This window comes from Arvicanthis niloticus, chromosome 2 (genome assembly GCF_011762505.2).
Source record: "Arvicanthis niloticus isolate mArvNil1 chromosome 2, mArvNil1.pat.X, whole genome shotgun sequence".
NCBI lineage: Eukaryota > Metazoa > Chordata > Mammalia > Rodentia > Muridae > Arvicanthis > Arvicanthis niloticus.
Genome location: NC_047659.1, coordinates 99,939,831 through 99,967,567, shown reverse-complemented (window position 1 = coordinate 99,967,567; position 27,737 = coordinate 99,939,831). Strand labels below are relative to the sequence as shown.

The window sequence follows — 27,737 nt, the reverse complement described above, 5'->3', positions numbered from 1 at the left end:
CCCTCCCATCCCTTTAAGTAAAGTAAGATATCATAGTTATGTTTCTCTCTCTCTCTCATGCTTAATTGATGCTTGCAGATTCATCAGGCCTGCTGCTTTTGTTTCTAAAACATGCAGTGAGCAGCATATACTGTTTGGTGTCCACAGGACCCCTGGCAGGTGCTCACTCATAGCCCACCAGGATGGTGACAAGCAAGAGGCCTTCACTGACAGGCTGGGGCACAGCATGGACTACGCTGCATGCTCGTCCAGAGTTCAGCGGGACATAGTGCTGTGGAAGGAATGTGCAGGGAACATGTGGCAACCTCGAAAATGCTCTAAGGTCCAGTTTGTGCCCAGTAAGGCTGCACTGGGCACAGACTAAGGCACTAAAGCTGCAGCAGGTAGACTGACACCCCTCAGAGGTCCCTGGGCTACATCCCGGGGTGGGGAGGGACTCTGTTCCCAGTACCACAGAAGATGGGGAAACAGCTCAAAGGGTCAGATCATACCATAACAAAGCCCTGGTCCCAGCCCTTTAGAAAGGCGTTCGGCTCTCCCTCTCAGTCACTTGCGTCAGCTTCCTAAGGTCCCCACATCACCGTGGGCAGCTCAGCTGCTCTTCTACAGCCGCCTTCTCTTCAAACACTCTTCCTGCACATCTGTTCCCCAGCATGCCTCGGTAAGGAGCAGTCCGGTCATCTCTCATTCCTCTGGAGCAGGACCCCATCCATACATTTCCCAAGGTGGCTCTGTACCTTCCGGTTTCTCACAGCTTGATGAACGCAGCCGGCTGCTGCGGTACCTGCTCCGTGTCCGGGGGTGGGAAGACACTGGATATGGCTATGTCCACGATGCCCTGGCACAGTTCTGCATAGAGCTTCCTGAAATAAGTTTTTAAAGATGTCACTGAGGGTGTTCATCAAAGCTGGGTATGGTGTGTGTGTGTATTTCAATGATGATTTGACCTAGAAATTCCACCTTGTGTGTATGATAAGCAAAAACATAGTATGAAAAGCTTTTTCAATAACAAGTCTTAGCTTTTTAAAATTTGGGGTTTCAAATACAACAACAAAAGATGCTGAAAAGATGTTACCTTTTTGGTCAAATCATTACATATGCTCTGATATCTTAACTTTCTATACTTAAGTCTGTGTATTAGAAATATCTGTTTAAGTATATACATAATTAAAATGTAACTCAGAAATATGATTCAACAGTGGAATTTGTTTTCTGGAAAAAATATAATCCTACTGTATCAAATTTATTTTACTTTATTATGGCTAATATTCTAAAAAGAATGTTTAAACTATTTTAAATTCTTGTGCCTCTTCCTCCAAAGGATATTAAAAATATCTCATATTGACTTTATATACTTTCTTCATAATTTTTGCCTTAAACATTGTGCCTTGTTTTATTAAATTGTTTTATTAGAATCCAATTCTGGCTTTTGTAACAACATTTTATTCTAAACAGACATTTACTTTTAAAAAACCCTTACAATGCTTGTATTTGGTATATCTCTGCTTATCTATTTATTGAATTTATTGAATACACAATCCCAAACATTAAGCATGTTTTAGCATTTATTGTATGTGTTAGAGAAAATAAAGTTACAGTGTGTTCCTTGGGGGGGGGGGGGGGGAAGAAAGAAAAACTTGTTTCTTGGGCTGGAGAGATGGCTGGGCAGTTAAGAATGTTGACCACTCTTCCAGAGGTCCTGAATTCAGTTCCCAGCAACCACATGGTGGCTCACAACCATCTGTAATGGGGTCTGATGCTGTCTTCTAGTGTGTTTGAAGACAACTACAGTGTACTCATATAAATAAAATAAACATTTTTTAAAAAAAGGATAAAGCTGGGCAGTGGTGACGCACACCTTTAATCCCAGCACTTGGGAGGCAGAGACAGGCGGATTTCTGAGTTCGAGGCCACCCTGGTCTACAGAGTGAGTTCCAGGACAGCCAGGTCTACACAGAGAAATCCTGTCTTGAAAAGCAAAACAACAACAACAAAAAACCCCCCAAAAAAACAAAAAAAGAAAAGAAAAACTCATCTATGTGAATAAAGTACCCACAAGAAGCTCTGCACACAGATAAACCTGTAAGGCTTTATCTTACATACAAAGTATATAAGTACTTTGTATGTAAGTGTTTTTTAAAAGGCCTCGATGGGAACAGTGAGCTCCCGATGACTAGCAGAGGTGATTTCAGTAGTGTCCCGAGCCTAGCTCGCCTGTCTGTGAGGCTGTACAAGGAGGGGTAGGCGTCATCCGGGAAAATCAACACCTCGTAAGAGAAAAGGGACATTAGCCAAGACTTGTGTGAAGTTGACAGTTGAGGTGGGACCCAGGAAATAAAGAGTAGTCAGACAGAGTGATGACAGTGTGGAGAAGCAGAGGAAGGAGAGGAAAGATGGAGGGTCTGGAGAGAGAGGGAAGGAGGCTGTGTAGGCGCACATGTTGAGGTAGCAGCCTATACCAACAAGACAGAAGAACTCAGGATACACGGGAGAAATGGAACTTGAACGTGGAGCAGTACGTTGTCGACTATCTGAGGCCCAAGGTAGTGCGGCTCGGCGGACTTTACTTCCTCCAGGGACAACAAAACCCCATCATCTTCTCTTCCTTTCCTTTGGTTCCAGTCAGCACACGGAAGGTTTCACCCCAGTGTTTCTGACCTCTAACACCCAAGGCTGCAAAGCAGAACACAAGGAGGGACCCTCCTATCTCCTCAGAACAGTGTGTGGGGAGGTCATCTGTCTGGTTCCCTTGTGGAACTCCATGGGTGTCACGAGTCCCCAACTGCTTGGGACTGACCCTTAGTGCAGGCAGAAGCCAGGGATGAGAGGAGACATAACTGATATACCTGCAACTTGCTCAGGAGGCATTGGGAACCCAAATGGCCATATCCAAGGACAGGAGTGCAGACCAGCCTGCCTAGGCCCAAGGTCTTAACCATTCTCATCTCAGAAGTCACTGTGTGCTGACTGACCCTTAGCGCAGGCAGAAGCCTGGGATGAGAGGAATCTTCAGTGAAGATGTTAGTTCACCAAGAACCATGGCTATAAAAATATGCCGTGCCCATAAATTACTGCTGTGACCATCTCCCATGAGAGAGTTAGAGCAAGGACCAGTTTCAAGGTGGCCAGCCCAACTTGCCTCTCAAACACTAGCGACACAGGAAGGCTCAGGGTGGCACGGGTGTCTCACACCACCAGGCCCACATCACTAGATCTACAAATGAAACCATGTCGCTAGAAGAATCTGGGTTGGCATAAGGTTGGGACTAATATAAAGAAATCTTTTGCCGGGCGGTGGTGGCGCACGCCTTTAATCCCAGCACTTGGGAGGCAGAGGCAGGTGGATTTCTGAGTTCGAGGCCAGCCTGGTCTACAGAGTGAGTTCCAGGAGAGCCAGGACTACATGGAGAAACCCTGTCTCGAAAAACAAAAAAAAAAAAAAAAAAAACCAACTTTTGCATTTAAGCATTACATTAGCTAATAGAGACAATATAAAGATGTCTCTACTTAATTAAAACCTGGGTCACTGTAAATCAGGTAAGTGCTGTGCTGGTGGGATGGCTCAGTAGGCAAAGACACAGTGCAGCATAAGTGTGGCCATCTGAGTTCAGTCCCCAGAGCCCATGTAAAGGCGGAAGGTGAGAACTGACTTTACAAAATTATCCTCTGACATTCATACACATACACACACACACACACACACACACACACTGTGACACATGTGTCCCTACACACACAATAATAAGAAAGAAAGAAAGTAAGTAAGAAAGAAAGAAAGAAAGAAAGAAAGAAAGAAAGAAAGAAAGCAAGCAAGCAAGCAAGCAGAGGATCAGGTGAGTGGAAAACACTGTTAACCAGGAAGTACAGTTTGCTCATTCAAAGAATATGTATAGAGAACTGTGTGGCAGGCACAGAGCCAGGCTCGAAGACTCAAAAGCCACCAAAAAGCCCCAAACAGACAAACAAACAAACAAACAAACAAAAAACCCATACCAAACCAAACCAAAGCTGAAGATATAACTTCAGTTAAGTAAACACTCCAGGAAGAAAACAAAACCCAGCTGTTTGATAACAACTAATGCAATGAAAGAAATTCTGGATAGAGAACATGGAGCTCCTTCAGGGAAGGCCTGAGTGAGGGGGACAGGGACTCCACAGGAAGGTCACAGAAGCACAAAGACCCACAGAGGTTAAGAGCTGTCATAGGGAATGGTGTCTTTGGTTGGGCGGCAGAGGCAGATGAGGCAGCGGGGGAAGGGCAGGGGTGGGTAATGGTTTCTATTTTCTTACTCAGGCTGCTCTGGGAAGGAAGGATTTTATGGGGGTGGTGCAGGAATAGAAATTCCAGTGAGGAGGCTCTTGGCAAAAGTTCTCCCAGTGACGGAAGGTATTGGACACAAAGGGACAGAGGACCAAGGAGGCCGGAGGCAGAGTCCATAGTACCCATGCACTGAGCTATCCGTTCCTGAGGAGGGAGGTGGCAGCTCCTCTATTCCCTTAGCCTTGGAAAAGTCTGGAGAGGAGGATGGGGGTGGGGAGTGCTCCTCGATAGACCCACAGATACCCTCACAGGACCTGGGGAAGGCAGGTGCAGACAAGGGCCTAGAATTCAGAAGCTGCACTAATTTGGTGGCTTTCTTATGAAGTTTAACAAGAACACATACAGGGGAAGTGGATCAGAAGGCCCAAGGCCACCCAACACCAGAACCTGAGGTCCTTGGTGACAAAGAGAGACTCCAGCTTGCTCGCAGACCCCCTAGTCAGCCCCATCCGGTATACAAGGGCCTGAAGCCAAAGAAAAGGAAGACTCTGCAAGAGGAGTGTGGCCTCCTCCAAAGCTGCCACAAGGAAATGAGGACATAAAGGAGCTGTCTGGAGAAAAGGTAGAGTCATCATTTCTAAGAATGCTTCCTGGAGGAAGATAGGGCCCTGAAAACGCTGCAGTCCGAGGACTGGTGCATGAAGGGAACAGGGTATGTGTGCATGTGTGCGTGTGCGTGTGCGTCTGTGTGTGTGTGCGCATGTGTTTGTGTGTGTGTACATGTTTGTGTGTGTGTCTGTGTGTGCGTGTGTGTCTGTGTGTGTATGCGCGCGCACGTGTGTGTGTGTCTGTGTGTGTACGTGTTTGTGTGTGTGTCTGTGTGTCTGTGTGTGAGTGAGCTCCACAGCCATACGGAGGAGGAGACATGGAGCCTGAAGAGGGTGGAAAGACATCAGGAGGGGAGGATGGAGCAGAGCACTCTGGAGACATGGGTCTTTGACAGAAAGGGCAGAAGGAAACAACACAGCACAGATCAAGGTCCCTGTGTCCCCCTGAATAGTCTCCCCACTGCCTTTGGGGAGACTGAACCCTGTTACCTTACATCCTAGCTCAGACTCTACTGTGTGACCACCTGCCTGAGAAGCCCTTGGCTTCACAGTCTTACTCACGGGCCAGCTTACTCGATTTGCCACATGAACATAGCAGTGCCAGGCCTTCTCTAACAGTTTAGGGTGGTGGTGGTGGTAGTTTTTGTTTTTGTTGTTATTTGGAGCCAGGATCTCATTCATACATCCTGGACACAGGCCTCACTGCATAACCCAGGATGGCCTTAAACCCACAGTGATCCTCCTGCCTCAGCCTCTCTAGTACTGCAATTACAGGTCTAACCTGCTTCAGCCTCTGTAGTGCTGAGATTACAGTCTAACCTTCCATACCCAGCTTAGTTTTACCTGAAAGCCTGGTAGCAGAAAACCACAGAGAGATGGTGCCCAGCTAAGCCCTCCTACCAGGCAGGGCTGGCGTGTTGATCATGTCTCCCAAAGGACTCCCGTCACTGAGACAATGCTTTCCCGACAGCAACCAAAGGATCCATGTCAGACCTGTCAGACCACCCAAGGTGCGAACCCAACTTCCAGTTATCAACACAGGCAAAGGGTTTGGACTTACTGGGCACATGCAGGGGCACCATTGACCTCAATAAGCCAGACCTTCAGCTCCTCATCCACCATGAAGTCAAAGCCGAGCAGCTGGAAGCTCTGGTAAGGGAGGTGTTTGGTGCTGATGGCGGGCTCCACACTCATGAGGCAGCTCCTGTAAGGAGGAAGGAGAAAGGAACACTTAAGATTATATTACTTAGGAGTTAAAAAGACTAGTAAGATGGGAAAATGGGGACAGGATGAGTATGACCATTGTATGTTATAAGCATGTATGAAAATGCCACCGCGCAGTTTCATTTTGTAGCACCAACACCTGCTTACAACCCATGTCTAATGGCACAACTGCGATCTTGGCACTCCAGAGGCTGAGGCAGGAGGATCTAGGATTCAAGGACAGCCTGGATTACGTATATGTTTATCTCAAAACAAACAATGGGCTGGAGAGATGGCTCAGTAGGTAAGAGTGCTTGCTGCTCTTCTAGAGGACTCAGGTACAGTTCCTAGCACTCACACTGGGGCTGCTTACAACCACCTGTAACTCTGGCTCCAAGAGATTTGATGTCCTTTCCTGGCCTTAGCCAGCAACTACATACATATGGCATAGACAAACAAACAAACAAACAAAGTAAGCAAGCAAGCAACAAAACAAAACAGAAACCCAACAGCACTCAGGGACAGAGGTAGATGGATGTCTGAGTCTGAGGCCAGCCTCGTCTATGGAGTGAGTTCTAAGTCATCTAGGACTATACAGAGAAACCCTGCCAAACAAACAAACAAACAAACAAAAACTCACAAACAAAATCAGGGAGGGGAGAGGGAAGAAAGCACTCTATTAAACATTCTAAAGCATTTTCTCTATGAAATAATACTTTAAGTAAAGTTTTTTGGTTTTGTTTCTTGTCATTGTTTTGGATACAGAGTTTCATTGTGTATCTCTGGTTGCCTGGAACTCTCTATGTAGACAAGGCTGGCTTCAAACCATCTGCCTCCTCCTTCCAACTGCTGGGATTAAAGATATCCAAGAATCAACTCATGTGAGAATTCTGAAGGCTTGTGAGAAAACACCAAGAAGATAAGACAAGAGTCTTGTGACTCAATTTACTCAAAACCCAGAATTATTCTTCGAATATGGTTTCTTCCTTCTCCCAGGTGTAGAGCATAGGAGTGAGTTTACAATAGATTATACATACATCTGGCTATTGTTACTTGTTTATATGCCTCTATGGAAAAACATGTTTTTCCCTTGTGCGGCTTGTCTTTGTGATTGTACACTCTATTCAGGTGACGCTTCTCAACCCTCAGAGTATAAATTGTCTGATGCTGAACAGAGCTGACTGTTTCACAAGACATAAATCTACCCTCGTGTCTGCTCCATTCTCCCCGTTTCTGGCTCTTCAAGAACGGTAAACAGACCACCACACCTGGCTCATTTAAGAGTGTTTTGATTAAAATATATTTTAAATGATAAAAATTTTAAAGGAATTATTTATTTTATGTATATGAGTACACTATAGCTGTCTTCAGACACACCAGAAGAGGGCATCAGATCCCATTACAGATGGTTGTGAGCCACCATGTGGTTGCTGGGAATTGAACACAGGACCTCTGGAAGAGCAGTCGGTGCTCTTAACCACTGAGCCATCTCTCCAGCTCCCTAAAATATGATAATTCTTAAAAGTCAGAAGTTTAGTGAAAGGGGAAACAACAGGAAAGGATAAAAAGGCAAGGGTTGCAATCTGACACACAAAATTACGCTTTTTATCTACTAGGAGGTTAAGATGAATAACCTACAGTAAGGGTTTTCATTGATTGAAGCTGCAGGCAGTGCATCCTTTTTTGACTACAGCAGGAGTCAGCAGGAGGCTGACTGGGGAAAAAGATAACCTGATGGCTTTAAGCGTCAGTCAGGAGAGCATCCATGCACTGCACAGAACAGCCAGCAGGGGGCGCAGAAGAGCACCCCCCCCCCCCCAAAAAAAAAAAAAAGAGTAGGGATTCCTTCTGCATATTTTATTTTCTTGGTGTAGGAATTCTAACCATCCTATGACTACCAGACAAAGTATAGGTCTAAAACATGAGAAACAAGAAGAAAAACAAGACGAAAAATGAACAAGAGTAAAACACAAGGCGTAAAACCAATATGTTTGTCAACTGCTGAAAGGACACATCTTGTAATAGTCACACAATGGAATAATACATAGTAATAATAATAAAAAAAACTACTGCCTTGTAGATAAATACAGCAATACGATGTTAACAAGAGCTGACCTTAAAACAGGAGCCATAGTGCCATTTACACAGTTTAAAATGAGCACCCATGACTCCAGCCATAAAGATGAGAAGGAAAGAATATCTTTGTCAAGGAATCCTATTTTAAAGGAGCCAAAGGGATTCTCTGGGGATGCTGGATTTATTTTCTTTCTTTTTCCTTTCCTTTTTCTTTCTATTTACTTACTTGGGGGGCATGGTCTCATCCTATAGCCCAGGCTAGCTGGAGCCCTCAACCCCTGCTGCTTTAGCCTACCAGGCACTGGGTTAAGAGGAGTTTGCCTACTGTAAATATCTTAATCATGGTCTGTTTATGGTTAGGTGAATATGAGTGTAGCTCAGAACTCACTGAACCACACTTCAGTTCGTTACACTTCAGTTTTAAAATTACGAGATTCTGTAACCTACAATAAAGAGTACCGACAGTAAAGCAGTAGTCCAAGGTATAGTAGGAAATGAATCAAGAGGAAAAAAAGGCAATAGAAATGAACTCTAAGTCAGGAGCAGGTGAACACAGATACCCGATTACTATTAAATATAAGCTATGTATACAGGGTCCCTATAGCTAGCTGTCTTGCCAGAGCAGATGCATCAGTGTGTTCTGGGTTCAAGTGGGAGACTTTAGTATATTAAGGTACAGGCTGGGCTCCACCCATTCAAGCACACACGTGAACTCACACATGTGCACATGAACCTGCACATACATGTGTGAACACACAGACAGACACATGCACCACACATACCCACACCTAAAAAAAAAAAATAAATGTGAAACCACACAATGTCCCTATGACCATAATGGAATTATGAAAAATCTACCAACACGTGGGTAAGCAAAATATTTTAGATCACACTGGCAGGATGTAAGCATTAAGGAAAATAAAAAAAGATTTTGATATAAGAATATAAATATAGCCTCATATAATATGTGGAAAGCAGAAGAAAAATTGAGACACTGCATGGTTTGCTGCTGTGTCTCTTTCTTTTTACTTTTAAATAAGTGTATAGTTTTGTATTAGCCTCAAATCGATTATCCAACCTTTCACCTTAAATAACTAGTAGAAGAAAGACAAATTAAATTTCTCAAAGAACAGACAGGAGGAGACAACAAAAATGATAAGAAACAAAGAAGATGGCTAATAAGAGCCAAAGTTGATCTTTAAAAAAAAGATTTAATCTATCCAAGTAAACTAGAGGGATGTGAATTATCAAAACCTAGAAGAAACGAAGTGATGTTCTCACAGATAAATTCTACAGACTGTAAAGTGAAAATACAGAAAAATCACAAATGTTCTCTGCCCATAAATTAGACAGCTTAAGGAGGACAATTCCCTAAAAGGCAGAAGCACCCCAAGCTCCTTCCAGAAGAAACGTAAACCAGAAAGGTTGCAGAGAACTTACCTTATTATGTGTTTGATTTGCAGCAAAATACTACTTTCTAAGGTAACGTTCAGAGCGCTTGTCAGGTACTGATTGAACTGCTCGAAGAACATTTCGTTCCCTTCTTCATATTTCCCATAGTTCTTTGAGTACTCTTTCTGAATGCAGTGATTGGTCAGATGGCAGGTCTTATCTTGGAAATTATCAACATGATATGGTTCTGAAGCAGTTCGAAGCACACCCTCTCTATAGAGGTAGATGTTATACTGGTGGTCAACCAGGACCCAGCTTCTGCAAGCCAACAAACAGTCTTATTCAGATACCAGGTTTTTAGACATGACCTCCACACCATCCATCCATCCATCCATCCATCCATCCATCTATCTATCTATCTATCTATCTATCTATCTATCTATCTATCTTTGAGGCAGAGTCCTGCTGTGAGGCCCTGGCTGGGTTAGAGACTTTTTTTTGGAGATATCTGCCTGCCTCTACCTCTTGTGCCAGGATTAAATGTGTGTGCAACCACCTGGCACACACCTTGACTATTTGTGGGGACTGTACAGTATATATAAAAAAAGAAGGTTTGAAAGTTATATGAGGCAAATCATAAGCTGGCCAAAATAATGGCTTAGCACCAATTAATGAAGCAATGAAGTGTTTCAACATAAATAATTAGAGACTTGAGTTCCTTCTGAAAATAGACAATTTTGAAGGCTATGGATGTGTTTGAGGTTAACAAATGATACCTCCACCTGCCATGTTTGCCTTTTGGTATCCTGACCAGCACCAGAATCTAAGCAATGATTTTTAGACAGGAGAACTAAAAGAAGAAGCAACAATTTTGAGAGGTTTGGCTGTGCTCAATGTGGCAACATGCTGGATTCAGCGAATGCTCCGTCCAAGTCCTGTGGCCTCATCAGACACCACCACTCTGAAAAGATGACGGAAATGAAGGCCGCTGACTCTGAACATTACCGAATATCAAATTTGCGGTGACCGGGCTCGAGGAGCAGAGGGTGCTCGAGGTATTTCTGGATCACGTGCACTTGGCCCTGGTTGTCTATGAAATCCAGAAGCTCCGACGCCTCTGAGGAGATGAGGATGCCTTCACCTGCAAACAAAAAGCAACATGAACACTAGCCCAGCTCACTCCAGGAAAGCTAGCTCCTGACCAAAGCAAAGGAAACAGAAATCCACAGAAGGGTTTCACTGGCCTGTTCCTCCAACCAACTGCTTGACCCCCTCCCTCCCCTCCTGCTGTCTCTCACCCTCTGCAGGGTCATCCCATTAACTTCTCCATATAGTGTTCTCAGTACTAACTTATGAAGTTTCAGGTTTTTAACAAACTTATTAGGATTATTTATTTTTTGTGAGTATATGTATATGCCACACTGCTTGTGTGGAAACCAAAGAAGTAGATTCTCTCCTTCAACCCTGTGGGTCCTGGGGAATTGAACTCAGTTTGTCAGGTTTGGTGGCAAACACTTTTATAGCTGAACCATATCTCTGGCCCAAAATTTCAGTTTTATAGATACGGTTTCTGAGTGGGTTAAGAAATCACTGTCACTAGGTACTAGTTATAATAAGGATGATGGCTTGTGATTACCAAATTCTATTCTAAGATGATGCCCTATGGAAATGCCAGGAAGGCAAGCACACCAGAGCATCAGAGTGAAGGCACAGCCATAAAACAGCATGCCCTGCAGCACGCTAGTGAAGACTGAAGGCACGGAAACTGCCCATCAACTATGACAAGCAACATAGCCTCAAACAATTTAATTGAGATACAACACACTAGAAAATCCAACCTTGTAAAGCATACAGTTTGATGGTTTTTAGTATACTCAAGGGTTCCTCAACTGTCATTAGAATCTATTTTTAGGACATTTTCATCATCCTCCCCCTCAAAATTCTGCAGTCATCTCTCCTTTCTCACCGTGGGTCCTCACAACTCCTAACCTGCTGTCACTACTCACTGTATCCTCCTCAGATTCCTGTGAACTGCATCACACCACACAGGCCACTTGTGTCTTCATGGGGCACCAAGTTTTCAAAGGAGGCTTCACAGAGGAAGCTTTATTTTGATGAGGTTTAATTTCTCAGTCCTCGAGCTTATGGATTAACACGTACTGGTATCACATTTACAGTTCCTTTGCAAGTCTCTCTCCCGATTTTACTTTTACTGTCTACATGAACTACAAAATTAGATTTGCCTTGATGTATGACAGTGAATGGGTTCATTGTCTTTTCTGTGACCACGCACTGTATACAGCACCACTTGTCGAAATGTTCATCCTTCTTTTACTTTTGCATGTGTATAAGTATGCAATATTCATCTGTGTGTGTGAATGTTTCTGTATGGGGGGATGCATGTGTGCATGTTAGCACACATGTACTATGTATGTGTATGTATGCAGGAGCTTGGGGTTGATGCTGGGTATCTTTCTCAAATTGCTCTTCTTACCCTTATATAATTTACATTGGTCTTTGGCTGAAACCAGAACTTGCATTTTGGTTAGCCTGGCGAGCCAGCTAGTTTCAGGGAGGCCTTGCTACTGCCTCTTAGGCACCAAGATAACAGGAGAGCTGCCATGCCTACGTGGCTTTTACATGGGTCTGGGGATCCGACCTCTGATCTTCATGCTTGTCCAGAAGTGCTTTACCCAATGAGCTAGGCTAGCCATGTCTTTCTTTTATTGACAGTAGCTAGTGTTGTCAATTTGATGAACTCCAGAATCACCTGGGAAACCAGGCCTCTGGGCACCATGTGCAAGGGGGATTATCTTGAATACATTATCCGGAGGGAGAAGACCCAACTTAACTGTGGGTGGGACCATACCCTGAGCAGGAGATCCTGGACTGTATAGATGAAAGGGGACAGAGCAGCGTGCACACCCTGCTCTGTTCTTCAGACTGCAGAGGCAATGTGACCAACTGCTTCAAGCTCTGCTGTCCTGACTTCCTGACCATCATGGGCCTGTGCCCTAAACTGTGAGCTAAAATTAACCCTTCCTTCCTTCCTTACATTGTATGGCCTGGGCATTTTATCATAGCATCAGGAAAGGAAATGAAGACAGATACCTTTTGCCTCTGTCAAACACCAGGTGGACAAATATGTGTGGAACTCAAAAAAACTTTTGAGTTTTCCATCCTGTTTTGTGGATTCCTGCTTCTGTCCATCTGACAAACTGTAGTGTCCTGGTCACTACAGTGATGCAATATGTCTTACTGTCACCTAATGAGCAGAGTGAGTGATCCTACTTTATCTTCTTTAAGATCATTGAACATACTCTATGACCCGTGCTTTTTCATACAGATTTTAGAAACGTTATAGGGAAATCCTGCTGCTCTCTTAACTGGGATCATATTAAACCTGCAGACCAGTTTAGATGAACTGGCGTCCTTCCTCCGCTGAGTTCTACAGCCCATGGACACAGCCTGTCTTCACTCTGCAGGGGCCCTCTAACCCTGTTCTTAACCCTCCTAGCACTTCTGGCCTCCAGAGCCCACACACACTTTACCTTAGCATCTCCTTCTGACTGGGGTGAAGAACAAAAGAAGTTGTGTTTTAATGTTGCTTTCTTCATGTTTTCATATGAAAGAGCAATGGACCACAGAGAATAAACCAGGCCTTGCCCACTTATGAAGAAAGGCAATAAAAACGAAAAGCAACCACACGATGACATAAGACTTAACTCTTCCGATTTCCCTTGCTGTTACATTTGCTATGCGTTACAGGTTGCCCTGGTGCTGCTTGTGCCCCGACGAGGAGTAGATCACGTACTCAGGTGATTTTATGTGAAGCTATTCAGGTATATTTAAGTCATTCTCAGACTTTATTTCTGACGGGGTTGAGGACTAGTTATAGTCTCATAGTCAACACAAGTTGTTTAGCATTGAGAGAGATGATATAAATTTGAGAGGATGGTTTTCAGATGGCAATACAAGCTAGAACCAGAACATAATTCAAGTATAGAACTGTAGCTTCTTAAGTTAGGATAGATGGTGGAGCGCTTTGTCTAAATTCACAAACATGATGGACTGGGTGTTAAGTGCATGGTTGTGCTCAATTTATATCTGAAAAAAAAAAAAGAGCCTTTACTTGAACAAAAGGGAGAGATGTTATGGGTTGTCTTGGTGCTGTTTGAGCCAACTGTACCACGTATATAGTAGCTGTAAGTAATACTTGTTTAGCAAGTGTAACAGCCATGTATTGGTTCTATTAATTTCATTGTTTAGTCCCCACCCTGCTAAATGCTAATATGCACCACTCATCTCCTCAAGCCTTAAAACAAAATGCTTCAAAATGTTATTCTCTGTCCACCACTTCCTACTGCGTGGTACCCCTCTGTCCTGCCTCAGTGGGGCCCAGGGACCAATGATGTCCTCCCAGCCACAATCTAGAATACAATAGATGCCTGCTTCTCTTCCAACTCCCCAGTTTATGACCAGAACCAAACTAAAAGGGACTTAAGATGAAGTTACAAGAAAGAAGCAGAGGGCTGGAGAGATGGCTCAGTGGTTAAGAGCACTGACTGCACTTCCAGAGGTCCTGAGTTCAATTCCCAGCAACCACATGGAGGCTCACAACCATCTGTAATGAAATCTGATGACCTCTTCTGGTGTATTTAAAGATGGTGACAGGATAGTGTACTCACATAGATAAAATAAATAAATCAATCTTTGAAAGAAAAAGAAAGAAAGAAAGAAAGAAAGAAAGAAAGAAAGAGAGAAAGAAGCAGATGAGGCCCCTGGCTTCGGGCAAGAGTTCACTTTACCCATTTTTGAGAGATTCCCAGAGATGCCTTCCTGTCCTATGATTGGTGGAAAAGAAGTTGAGGTCCAGTCGACCAGGGACAGAAATGAGTAACAATGGCCGGGTAGTCTTCCAAATCATTAAATAAATAAATAAATAAATAAATAAATAAATTCAAGATGCAATGGTTTTAAAAAGAGTGCATAACAGTAGTTACAAGGAGACCTGTGGTTACTACAGTAGGAGCCTTCTCCTGAGCCTAAGCCCGAGTTGATATTGAGCCTCATCCCTTTCTGGGCATCTAGTCACACATGTATTGTGTGCATGCGTGGAAAATACAGAAGCAAGTGAGACAGAGCCTGTGTTTACATGGGGCTTCTGATGTATGGTGGGAATGGCCAGGATTTGTGATACAGTCCTGGTAAGACACTAACAATGCAGGTTAAAGACACAGAAAGTAGAGCTGGTGAGATGGCTCAGCGGTTAAGAGCACTGAGTGCTTTTCTGGAGGTCATGAGTTCAAATCCCAGCAATAACATGGTGGCTCACAACCAACCGTGATGAGATTGGATTAGATGCCCTTTTATGAAGACAGCTACAGTGTACTTATGTATAATAAATAAGTAAAAACAAACAAACAAACAAACCTTTGGGTCAAAGTGAGCAAGGCCGGAGAGAGATGGAGAAGGGAAGGGAGAAAAAAAGAGATACATAAAGTAACAGGCATGGGGTCATTTTAGACCTGAAAAGCCTTCTCTGACAAGGCAATGTCTGAGCTGATGGAGACACATCCCAGGTATAGAGGAAAATTTATCTATTTTGGGAGATCCAAGGCAGTCTTTGTGTCTACGGCACAGTGAGCAAGGCCAAGAATGGGAGATGGCCTCGGAGATACGGGGAAGTGTCCAATGGGGCGGGCTCCCATCTGGACTCCAGACCCACCCTAAATGGATCAGGAAGTAACATAATCAGGTTTGTGTTTTTAAATCATCACTCTGTCTGGAGAGAGGAGAGCTGGCTGAGGGTCACATTGCAGCAACTGGGTAGAGAGACTGATGTCTTTGATCCAGAATGGGAGTGTTAGAAATATAAGAACCCAATTCTGAACATATTTTGAAGGTAGCCCTGGCAAAACATTAATGTACTTGGTATAGATTATAAAGAAGAGGAGGGATCTGAGATTTGAAGCTTTCTAGACTGGGTGAATAGTGGGATCATGCACTAAGTAGGAAATTTGAAGGAGGAGCCGGCTGGGTGGACAAGCCGGGAAGGATGTGGAAACTTCTATGTCAGACACTTTGCATTTGTAATGCCTTTTAGAGACAGTGAGCGTGCCACTGACTCCAGTGAAGACTCAAGCAATAAACAGGGGGCTACAGAAGGATTTTAAAGGGCAGGACTAAAGTTCAGTAGGTGGAATATTGGCCTTGCATATAAAGCCTGGGGTCTCATTCCCAGAACCCAATAAAAGCCAAGAACAGGAGTGCATGCTTGCAAGCCCAGAACTCAGGCAGAGGGAAACAGCAGGCTCAGGAGTTTCAGGTCATCATTAGCCAGCCTAGGCTACATGAGAACCTATCTCAAAAAAGAAAATCTTTTTTTTTTTCAGAATAAAAACTGGACACAGCCTTCTGATTGTGATGATTCTGCATAGAGTCATTCATCTTCATATATCAATCAGTAGGGACTGGAGAGATGGCTCGGTGGGTACGGGGATTGCTGCCAAGCCTAATGATCTGAGTTCAATCCCTGGGACCCATATGGTGGAAGGAGAGAACAACAGCTGAAGCATGTGCTGTGACCTCTACATGTGCATCTACACGCCCCACCCTCGAAACAAGGAAATGAAACAGCATCGAAACCTAATGTGCCATGGTACAGCACCCAGGGAGATCCTGCCTGCGACGGAGAGGGCAGCAATGGCAACGTACCTTTGGCACCAGCTGATGACTTTGCAATCCAAACGTTGCCCTCCCCATCCTCTTTCTTCCTGTTATAAGAAGCCAAGAAGAATTCTCTCTCATCTGTCCTGGAGTTACTGACTGGAAGCTGGATGCCATTCTCTGCTGGAGCGACTGGCGTCTTGAGGTTAGTTGGATAAATCACATAGGACTCGGGGAACCATGAGCAGGACTCAGACAGCTCCGGACTGGTCTTGACTAGCCTGGCAGATGACAGAGGGTCAGTGTCTGTTCTCAGTGAACTGTCACCTTGCTTGGAAAGGCTGATGCTTCCCCCACAAAGCTTTTCCAGAAACTAAGACCCAGTCAGGGTTGTCTTCTATCCACTCTGAGCCTCCAAGGACAAGCCCTTAAAGGATCCCATTCTTCGGTGTGATTCCAAAGCCATGTTCTGGTTAATTCAAAGGCTCATGGTGGGATGGGAGTGTAGGGCCCTAGGTTTAATCCTCACCACCACATAAACCAGACTTGGTGGTGCCTGCCCATAATCTTAGTATCTGAGGGGACAGAAGAAGAAGGGTCAGAAGTTCAAGGTCTGGAGACCAGCATGAACTGAACTACAAGAGACCCTGGCTCCAAAAAAAAAAAAAAAAAAAAAAAACAAGCAAAGAAAGAACAAAACAACAACAACAAAATCCACAAGACTCAGAATTTAACTCTTTTTTTTAAAAATATATTTCTCTAAAAACTCAATGTAGCCCTGCACTGACACCTTCCAACTGATGTTATACCAGCTAGATCCAAATAAGAAGGGGAACACACCGTTGGTACCAGCACTGGGAGGCAGAGGCAGATGGACCTCTAGAGTACAAGGCTAGCCTGGTCTATAAGAAAGAAAAAGTGAGAAGAGAAGAAAATATTTAAATAACTAGCAAAAATACTATCTTGGTCCATGTGGAGGAAAATCTAGGGCAAACTTCTTAGTCTACTTAACTTCTCAATCTAAATCACCCAAACACTAAGTAGTTTATTTTAAGTATGATTTTTTTTTCTTGATTTTAACTCAGGCTGTTATCCTGACAGGATAAAGAAGGAATGGGACACAGAACAGGAGCAGACCTAAGGAAATGCCTTCTGATCCCAGAATGACATACACCACAGAAGACAACATCAGGCCCTGGGCATGGCACGTAACCACAAGGGATTCTCAGCACACTAACTCTCCAGTCACAGCCAGAGCTGGACCCTCACAAATGAACAATTGAGTCACGGAGATGTCAAGTTCCACAAATGTGCAAGGCCCAGACAGGATGTAAGCTCCAAACTCCAGAGTCCTAAAGGTCATGTTAAACCCAGCCCCAGGAACTGGAGGCGCTGAGGTCTGGCCAGGACAAGCACAGGCCTCCCTGGAGCAGCCATTCATCCCCCTCAGTCTAGAACAGAGCTGCTCTTGTGAGTGCTAAATCAAGAGGCGTCTACAAAACCCAGTCTGAGCAAATAACAACAACACCTCGAATGAAGATGCAAAACAAAATGGCTGGGGATTTTGGTAAATCAGTTGGTAGAGCGCTTGCTGTGCAGGCTGAGAATCAGGAATTGACCTCCAAAACCTACAATTTTTTTTTTTTTTTTTTTTTTTTTTTTTTTTGAGACAGGGTTTCTCTGTGTAGCCCTGGCTGTCCTGGAACTCACTCTGTAGTCCAGGTTGGCCTTGAACTCAGAAATCTGCCTGCCTCTGCCTCCCAAGTGTGCTGGGATTAAAGGTATGGGCTACCACACCCAGCAAAACATTTTTTAAAAAAAAAGGTGAACAGTGACACCTGAGGTTAGTAAGAGTTAAGGTTAGTCTCTGACCTCAAAACACGTGTTCATCGGTACATACACAAACGTGTTTGCATTCTCTCTCTCTCTCCCTCTCTCTCTCTCTCTCTCTCTCTCTCTCTCTCTCTCTCTCTCTCTCCCTGTCTCCCCCCCCCCCCACACACACACTTAAATAAAACCATTTTAACAACAAGCAGGATTTGAAGGTTTCTTCAACCCAAAGAGCCTAAGAAATACAGATCAACAAACTTTTAGCCCCCTGCGTGTTCAGCTCCACATCACTGTCTCTATGGTCATCATGGGTCACCACTGAACAACTGGAAAGTGGCCAGTAAGACTCAGGAGTAAACTATAAACTACATCTAAATTTAACCAGAAAACCAATGCACTGCATAACATTTTTACAGTGAGTACAACTTCACTGATTTAACAGGATGGCATTTCCTTTATTATTGTATTGCTACATTCAGGTCCCACCCCGGTGTTGTTTCTAGAAGTACATACAAAAACATTGCCATTCTATCCAGGAACAACAGATTAATTCAGTTCAAGCAGTGCTGTTTTTCTGTGCATGGGTGAAATGCTGTGTATTCACTATACAGTGAGCAGAGCTAGCTATGTACCCATGAGAGGCATCCGAAATGGAACATTTTTCTAGTTTAAAAAATAAATATTGGTGCTGGAGAGATGGCTCAGTGGTTATGCTTGTAAGCATAATGTCGCAGAGAATCTGGGTTCAGTTCTCAGCACCCACATGGTGGCTGGAACTCCAGTTTCAGGGGATCTGGCATTCTCTTTTGGCCTCCTTGGGCATTGCATGCATATGGTATACATACACATGCATGCCAAACGCTCATTCACATAAAGTAATACTAATAAAAAATAAATATTGGCAATTTTAAAATATAAACAAAGGTGTACTATTAAGAAATTAAAAGAGGGGCACAGAAACTAAGAAGTGGCCCAGGAAAGTACAGGGGAAAATGGATAAGTAAATGAAATAATGAAAAAAGATGTGGCCCACAGTCATACAATGCACAGTCAGTGTCAACTGCTCTGCTCATGGCATAGTAAAATGAAAGAGCAGTCTGCTTGGAAAGGCAACATTTCCAGCGAAGAAGAAGCAGGTGTGCAGTTTTCCCTCCACAGTCAAGAAAGAATCAATATTAGTGCTTAAACAAGACAGTCTTTTAAGAAATATTTTTTACTCTATTTTTACTGTATTTTTTACTGTATTTGTGTGTGTGCACGCGCGCACGTGTGTGTGTGTGTGTGTGTGTGTGTGTGTGTGTGTGTGTGTGTGTGCCAGTGGAGGACATAGAATCCCCTGGAGCTGAAGCTTAAAGACAGATGGTCGTGAGCTGCCCTTGTGGGTGCTGGCAACCAAATTTTCAACCCCTGGATGAAGAGTGTATGTTCTTAACCACTGAACCATCTCTCCAATCATTGAACAAAAACATTCTTAAACAATTTTTCCCCTTGCAGTGCTGAGCACAGAACCCGGGGACTCTCACATCCAAGAAAGCCCTCTAGCTGAGCTACACATACCTTGGCCAGCCCACAACTTTTTAACAAGACCTAAACTTGTAACTTCAGTCGGCTATAAAATAGCTAACATTTTTACACAAAAAGAAAACCATCATACATGGATGGATGATGAAATTAATTACTTTAAGAAAAAAAAAAACTTGAAAAGATAGTGTGCTGGCCAATTTTATGTCAATTTGTCACAGGGTGGATTCATCTGAGAGGAAGGAGCCTCAACTGAGAAAATGCCCCCAAGGTAAGATCTGGCTGTAGGGCATCTTCTTAATTAGTGACTCATGTGGGAGGGCCCAGTCTATTGTGAGTGGTCCTGGGCTGGTGGTCCTGGGTTCTATAAGAAAGCAGACTTAGTAATTCATAAGGAGCAAGTCAGTAAGCAGGTCCACTCCATGGCCTCTACATCAGCTCCTGCCTCCAGGTTCCTACCCTGTTTGAGTTCCTGTCCTGGCTTCTTTCCATGATGTATTACAAAGTGGAAGCATAAATCGAATAAATCCTTTCCTTCCCAAGTTGTTTTTGGTCATGGGGTTTCATCATCGCAATAGTAACCCTAACTAAGATAGTTATTTCTCAAGTTTTATAGTTAAGCTCCAAGTAGCCATTGGCTACAAACTCTAACATCAAAAACAAATTGAAAAATCTTAAAATATTAAAGTTCTCTTTAGCCTTAGATAAGTTATGACATAAGCAGATGCTGTCCAATGAATACTTTGGGTATGCTTACACAGAAAAACATTGTCAAAGCTCAGCCTAAACCAGTGGTTCTCAACCTTCCTAATGCTTTTAATACAGTTACCCTTTAATACAGTTCCTCAGGTTGTGGTGACCCGCAGCTATAAAATTATTTTTGTTGCTACTTCATAACTGTAATTTTGCTACTGTTATGAAACGTAATGTAAATATCTGATATACAAAATATTTGAGCAGGGCAGTGGTGGCACATGCCTTTAATCCCAGCACTTGGGAGGCAGAGGCAGGTGGATTTCTGAGTTCGAGGCCAGCCTGGTCTACAGAGGGAGTTCCAGGACAGCCAGGGCTACACAGAGAAACCCTGTCTCGAAAAACAAACAAACAAACAAACAAACAAACAAACAAACAAAAAAAAATCTGATATATGGCCCTCAAAGGGGTCGAGACCCACAGGTTGAGAACCACTGACCTAAACAATGTTGACTTCATGGTGTAGTTATCTTTTGATATTTTGTATCTGTCAAAGAATTTCGTCTACATGTAAAAATTACTTTCTGTTAAAACAGACAGAACTTCAAGGCTGGGTTAAAATGTGGATTTGCTGGGATGTTAATGTTTCCTTTTAAACTCCATTGCAGCATATGGTACCTTTTGGAAACATTTGCTTCCCTGCACCTGACGACACAAACTGGAAACATTTGCTTTCTCAGTTTTCCAGGCCCACTCTATAAAAAGTATCATGGCTGCAGCTGCCTAAATGGCTCAGGATCCACTTGCAAATGTCATGTCATGATGAATCACTAGTTCAGGAAACCGTTGGGGAAAAAAAATCAAACAGAAGACAGTGAACTTACTGAATGTTCTCTGCGGATGGACTCTGATGGAGATAAAAGCATTTTCCTGTATTAACTCCAATTAATATTTTCTTAAAAAATATTAATATTTTAAGAGGTAGAGACACTTACCAAGTCATTATTTTCACCCAGCAAGTCCTTATTTCATTCAATTTTTTTTTTAGATTTTTAAATGGCAGTGTTATACAAAATCTCACATAAATTCATATTATACACATATAAGCTGAGTGTACAGCAAGGAAGGAAACAAAAAACTTTATGATCTACCCATACAGGTATGATAATTTGTATTATCCAACTTTATAACACTTAATCCAATTTCAAAATAATAATTATGATTTCACATATTTTTATCATGTGACAAAATGCGGACAATTTTTCTTGGACTGATGTTGTGAATGTTAGCTAGACAAACTAAAAGTTTGAAAGTTACTTTCCAGTAAGTTCAATACCCCTTTAAATCCAATATTAAGATAATGAGATGACATATAGTTAGAATAGTTGATGTGGACATAAAATTTTTTTTCAAATAATATACATTCCAAGGCTGTAGCAGCTCATATTGAGCAAGGAAGGTTCTAATCTGTACAAATAGAACAGTATGGCCAGGCATGCCTGAGAGGGCTTCCCAGAGCCTGCATGGAGTTCTATGCTGGACCTTGGACAACCTGTTCCTTCTTCTGTCACTTCTAGCCCACAAAATGAGGGAGAGCACACTTCTACCTCTCGAGCATTCCTTCAGCCCATACACAACCACAGCAGAGACACACACTGCGAAAGGGAGCCAGCATCTCCTGGAATGGCTACTGTACCTCGTAGAACACTCAGAGAGCAATGGACGTTGCTGCTAATGGTCACAACAGTCGCCAGCACAGGTCACGTCACCATTTGCAAGACACCATTACAGATAATATCTTATGTGACTGTGGGCCAAAGAGTGGGTATTGTCTAACGCCGTTTTCCAAATGGGACACTGGGATTCAGGGTGGTGCTGTCTAAGGTAAGAGAACTGGTCATGACTCCAGCCCTGCATTCTGACTCATTACAGCTGCTGAATATGCAAATATGCAAAGCACTATTATTTTTATAGCACCCTCTGCTTCCTACTCATAAAAGCAGAATTCTACTTTTGTCTTTATGTGTCTGTGTGGGCATGCTCACATTCAAATGAGTGTAGGTGCCCACAGTGGCCAGATGAGGCTGCAGATGCCCTGAAGCTAGTCAGAGGCGGTTGTGAGCTGTGTGGTGTGGGTGAGGGATCCCAACACAGACACTATGGCAGAACAGTTTGTGTGCTCTCAACTACTGAGCCGTCTCTCCAGCCCTGGCCATTTACACTCTAAACAGAAAAAGAACACGTTATACAAAGACTTCAGAAAACCTCACTCTGTTTTAGGAGTTGATGCTACATTATGAAAACCCATCCCAGAGAAATGGGAAAGATACCAGAACCAGCACATCCAAAGAAAAACAGAGATGTTATGAGAGGCACCCAACCTTTTTAAGTCCAAAAGAAACTGTGGTGGTTTGTATATGCTTGGCCCAGAGAGTGGCACTATTTGGAGGTGTGGCCTTGTTGGAGTAGGTGTGTCATTGTGGGCTTGGGCTTAAGACCCTAACCCTAGCTGCCTGGAGGGGAGTCTTCCACTAGCAGCCCTCAGATGAATATGTAGAACTCTCAGCTCTGCCTGCACCATGCCTGCCTGCTGCTGTGCTCCCACCTTGATAATAATGGACTGAACCTCTGAACCTGTAAGCCAGTCCTGATTAAATGTTGTCCTTACAAGACTTGCCTTGGCTATGGTGTCTGTTCACAGCAGTAAAACCATAACTAAGACAGAAGTATTAGCAAGTAAAGACAGCATTTTGCATGGAATCCCATCTTCTAGTGCCTCTTTACCTGAAGGCTATTTGACCACTCAGACATGCTTATGAATTACAGAGAGAGCCCAGGAGACCTACCATAGCCCTGATCTTAGGGACAAGACTGAGAACTTCCATCTGAGAAGGACAGTAATAAAGCAATGAGACCAGGTAGTTACTATCATTACACCCACAGACGTTAAAGCCCAAACTGGAAGTACCAGGCCCTGGTGCTGCCTCCACTCTTACAAGTCACCTGGTGTAATCCTCATAATTGCTTTACGAGGGAGATACTCGGGCTTAGAGGGATGAAAAGATTTACCATTAAGAGGATTCTTCAAAGAGCTGAGGATAACCCCAAGCAGTTGACTCTGGATCTCAGTCACTGTATACTACTCAATTCTACCTTATAATACCATTCTTGTGATATCTAGCCATCCTCCTAGGGGCTCAGAGATGGGTGGTGGATGTATCATGTTGCATTCTGTCTGAATATCTTCTCAGGGATCCCTAGCTGCTTGAGAGTCTTCTGAGGAAGGCTTGTACATTCTTCTCCTGGGACCAGAAATGCCTGGCAACTTATCCCACAGCCCGCCCTCTCCCTACAATTAGAGAGGATGGGAAAGTTTCTAGATGAGCAAATGCCAAGAAAAAGTAGAACTGCACCTGACTGACACTGTAGCAGATGCTCAGTCACTCTGCTTCAAGATTCTACAACTCTGTGTCTGTCATCTATGTCAGAACACCAGGGGTAAGCTAAAACCACTCCTTGGTTTGGCTCATAACTTGCCCTGCCCCACCCTGCCCCCTTCAACTACAGATGGGTTTGCCTTGAAAATCTTCCAAGAAATCACTTACCCTAGAACTCCCTTCCTGAGAGCCAGGCTCTGCTTCTAGGGAGCCTCACCTAGGAGACAGCGGGGCTTTAAAAGATACACAGCAACGCCTTAGACAGTAATAAAAGCAACCTAGAGGAGGCCACAGCCCTGCTATCGGTTGGTTTTTAAACAGTAAAGATTTTCTTTTTCCTTACAATAATCCCTTATCTTGGCTTAAGTGCTGCAGGATGAAAGCTAAACCATTTATACAAACCACCAAAACTGGAGGTCTTTGGGAACACTTACTTTACTAAAGAAGCTTTGCGGCACAGTTTGTCTGCCCCCCTGTAGTAATTCACCAGCTGGACCAGCCCAGGTTCGTGACCTACAAGGAAAGAAGAGACTCAGAAGGGAAACAGCAGGTGCAGAGTGACAATGTCAGTAGCAGAGTGTGCAGGACAGATGTGTCATACCAGCTCCCCTGTCTCTCATTTCAGGTTGGTTGTCAAACATGGAATACTTTTCTCTGTCCCAAGGTCCCTTTTTCTCTCAGTATCTACTCTTAATACTGAAACATTAATACTGACCTGCAGGTCAGCTGTGATGTGACTCTCTGTCTCTCTCTGTCTCTCTCTCTCTCTGTCTCTGTCTGTCTCTGTCTGTCTCTGTCTCTCTGTCTCTGTCTCTGTCTCTCTCTCTGTCTCTCTCTCTCTCTCTCTCTCTCTCTCTCTCTCTCTTTTCTCTCTCTCTCTGGTTTTTCCAAGACAGGGTTTCTCTGTGTAGCCCTGGCTGTCCTGGAACTCACTCTGTAGACCAGTTGGCCTCAAACTCAGAAATCCACCTGCCTCTGCCTCCCAGCACTGGAATTAAAGGCATGTGCAACCACTGCCCAGCTCTCTTTCTTATTAGAAGGTCATTGGGTATTTTCTATCTCATATCTCCTAGACCCTTAGCATAGTCCTCTCTGGGCTTAACACACATGAGCTTGTAATCTGTTGAGCAAGGCTACTTGAATACAGCCATACATCCAGCCCCAAGCTCATGTTCTCCAAATATCAAAGAAGGCAGCAGGGCATGGGTCATCTACTTCAAGGAGCTTCTAGAAGCCACTAAGTGAAAAGAGGGAGTGGAAAGACCATCAGAGGCCCTGAGAACTTCTCTGCACTATCCCACAAGGAGGCATTTCAATAGTTCTTACTACAGAAACCCTTTTAAAACCAGAACTAGAGACTTAGAGAATAGCTCAGTAGCACTGTGCACCCTCAGCATATGGGGCCTTGGGTTCAAGCACCACAATGATAAAATGAAATAAATACAGATAAGTGATTAGAAAAATATGTTTTATTAAAAAAAATTTAACCCCTAACAAAATGCTTTGCAACAAAAAGTAACATTTTAAAAAGAGACTTTGAGTTGGGTGTTAAAGGTACCAATAATTAATCCAACCATGGCACACAACCAAATCAGAACTTTCAGACATTATCTGGTTTGCACAATCTCCCTGAGGAAGACAGGCCCAAGTCCCTGTTGACCTGGCACCTTCTCATCCCATTGGCCTCACCCTTCCAGCACCTGAACCTGACTCTCCATGCTTTCTCCTTGGGTTTTATGCAGCCCACTTTAGACAAAAAGAGAATACTCCCAACAGCGAGGGCGTGCAACCATTTTAATTAGAGGATTCATCTGTCTTTTCCATAAAAATTAAGTGTCTACTGGTCATCTCCGAAATTCGTATTGCCTTCTCAGGCCTGGGATCCCAAAGGGTTTCTACCTGTCAGCACACCAACAAGGCCAGCTACCCCAACCCCAGGCTGGGCAGAGCCTTTGGTGTGTTCTCCCTAAGTTCTTATCACCAGGCATTGTCAAGTGCTGGGAGGAGCCAGAAAGTCAGGAAGGGAAGTGATAAAGAAGAAATGACTTAGTGGCTTCTGTGCTCCTCACAGGGAACTTAGTTTTGTGGGACTTTCTTTGCTGAGCCCTTCTGGAGGAATCTGGCTACCACAAGGACATCAGTTTCCAAGCACAGTTTCTATTCTGCGATTTCTGAGGCTTCCAATTGGACGCCGAGATGTCCCAGCCCACGCTGCCCCACGTTTGGGGGCCAAGTGACCCAGTCCATTTGGGTCAGTCAACAGGGTCTAGCAAGACAGAGATTGGGGATGGAGGGGCAAGAGACGCGATGAATGGAGACAAGACAGGGTGTGTGATCAAGTCCCATTTACTAAAAAGAAATCATGGGTATATATACACTTTACAATGTGCCTTGCAGCCGTGGACAAGCAGGGGAACAGAGCTGAAGACACTTTACCACGTGTGCCTTGCAGCTGGGGGCATTAAACAACAAAACAAGATATGTGGGAAAAACAAGATGTTTATCAGAGTGTGCTCAGCTGTTGTGGGCTGTTGAAAACAAGTCTTTTGTCAGGGTATATGGTCGAGATGGCTGCAAAGATGATAGCCGCTTTCTGCTAGGAGTCGGCTCCCAACATCAACCACCACTCTATGGAGTCGCCATGTTAGAGTATAAACTTGTGTAATAGTGAAAAGTTGTCCCTGAATTATTTCAGTAAGATTAAGCCTTCATTCCATAAGCCATCATGGCTTGGTATGGCTATAATGTCACCCAAATACCCTATGTAAGCTTGCCAAATAGCCAGCGAGTTCCAAACAAACTGCTTTTAGTGTAGCCTCATCCATCTCTGACCACACCTAGTTCTGAAAAACCTCCCCTCTTCAGGACATGGGACACTACTCTCTGGGGTATTTTCTAAGGTAAAGGTGTCCCCCTCCCCTCTGTCCTTGGAATACAAATGATCCCACCCCCAGAGAGAGGCAGGCCCTCCCCAGATGACTATGCAGTGAAGGGACCATGAGATCAAGTTCAAGTCCGTGGGATGTTAGTAGAACCCATCAGGACAACTTCTAGATTACGTCATTTAAAAGGGAGTTGCTGTCCCTTCCTACATGAGAGTATGCGAATTGAGTGGTACTAAACCAGCTTCGCTCATGTGGATGAGGGGAGCAAAAGTCACCAAGATCGTATAAGAAAATATCACTAGATGCACAGTTGCAAATGCACTCTTGGTGCAGCAAAGGAAAGGTCTGAAGTTGAACAGCTCCCCACTCCCCAGCTTCCCAAGAAGCTCCTGCTTTGGGTAAGTCAGTGAGTTTTCCCCAGATTCCATGCCGGTTCATCTGGGCCTCCGGGTAACACAAGCATTGGCGGTTTCAACAACTCCCCCTCCACGCCCACACCACACAGGGCTGAATCCTCGGTGGCGGAAAGCTGCAAGATGACTGATGCGGGCCCAGGGAAGATGGGGAACCAGGCCGGGGGAACCAGACACCCCGGGTGCAGGAATAGGTCACTGTCAGCAGACAGGGCAACCGCACCCAGACTCCATTCCGAATCCAGCTACGGGTTTAGGTCTTGCTGAACCCATTTTAGATCTGCTAGGGCGAGCTCCCGCTTGGGGAAGATTAATGACCTTAAAAAACAAAAGCGCTGGCTCTCCGATTCGTGCGCGCAGCAGCCACGAGGAAAAGGCTCACCTAGTCTCCCAAAGGGCAGTCGATTCCTCTCCCCTAGCATCAGGTTGAACCTGGGGTTGTCCCGCCGCAGCCTCTTCCAGTAGCCTGTGGCCAGCAGTAGCCGGGAGACCTCGGCGTAGACGCTGCTATTCTCGTCGCGCACCACGAAGGTGTACATGGCGAAGGGCAGCGCTCCCGGCAGCCGCCACACGGGTCCAAGGCACGGCAGCCCCGCGTGCACACTGCCGCAGCCTCAACCTCAGCCCCGCTGTCCGCCCAATTCCAGGACCGCGCCTCCGGATCACCCTAGTGTCTGCCCTGGGCGCCCGCGCCACCGCCCGAGTGGCGACCGCCACCCGGACGCCGCGCCCACCGCCGGCGCCCCGCC

At 44.4% G+C, this 27,737-nt stretch overlaps 1 protein-coding gene across 2 annotated transcripts; it reads right to left on the bottom strand.

The window, feature by feature from the left end:
- Positions 1 to 27,737, bottom strand: Ttl (tubulin tyrosine ligase). 2 transcript variants are annotated; one of them, XM_076929729.1, is made up of 8 exons: positions 27,371 to 27,737; positions 24,125 to 24,203; positions 16,258 to 16,490; positions 10,546 to 10,681; positions 9,589 to 9,858; positions 5,930 to 6,073; positions 2,215 to 2,267; positions 1 to 863 (listed from the first exon to the last, which is right to left on the bottom strand). In XM_076929729.1, the coding sequence occupies exons 1-7, from the start codon at positions 27,525 to 27,527 to the stop codon at positions 2,261 to 2,263; spliced, it is 1,026 nt and encodes a 341-aa protein (XP_076785844.1). In that variant the 5' UTR covers positions 27,528 to 27,737; the 3' UTR covers positions 1 to 863; positions 2,215 to 2,260. The 2 variants fall into 2 exon arrangements, with proteins under 2 accessions (XP_076785844.1, XP_034351931.1); XM_034496040.2 differs by lacking the exon at positions 2,215 to 2,267.

What these genes read in the sequence shown, in the direction of transcription:
- Ttl (XM_034496040.2), bottom strand. Translation starts at nt 27,527, where the DNA reads ATGTACACCTTCGTGGTGCGCGACGAGAATAGCAGCGTCTACGCCGAG. An exon ending in GTCATCAGCTGGTGCCAAAG is followed by an intron (nt 10,682 to 16,257) that starts GTACGTTGCCAT and finishes TTTTGTTTGCAG; the next exon opens with GTGAAGGCATCCTCATCTCC. An exon ending in CACCGCAAATTTGATATTCG is followed by an intron (nt 9,859 to 10,545) that starts GTAATGTTCAGA and finishes GTTGGCTTGCAG; the next exon opens with AAGCTGGGTCCTGGTTGACC.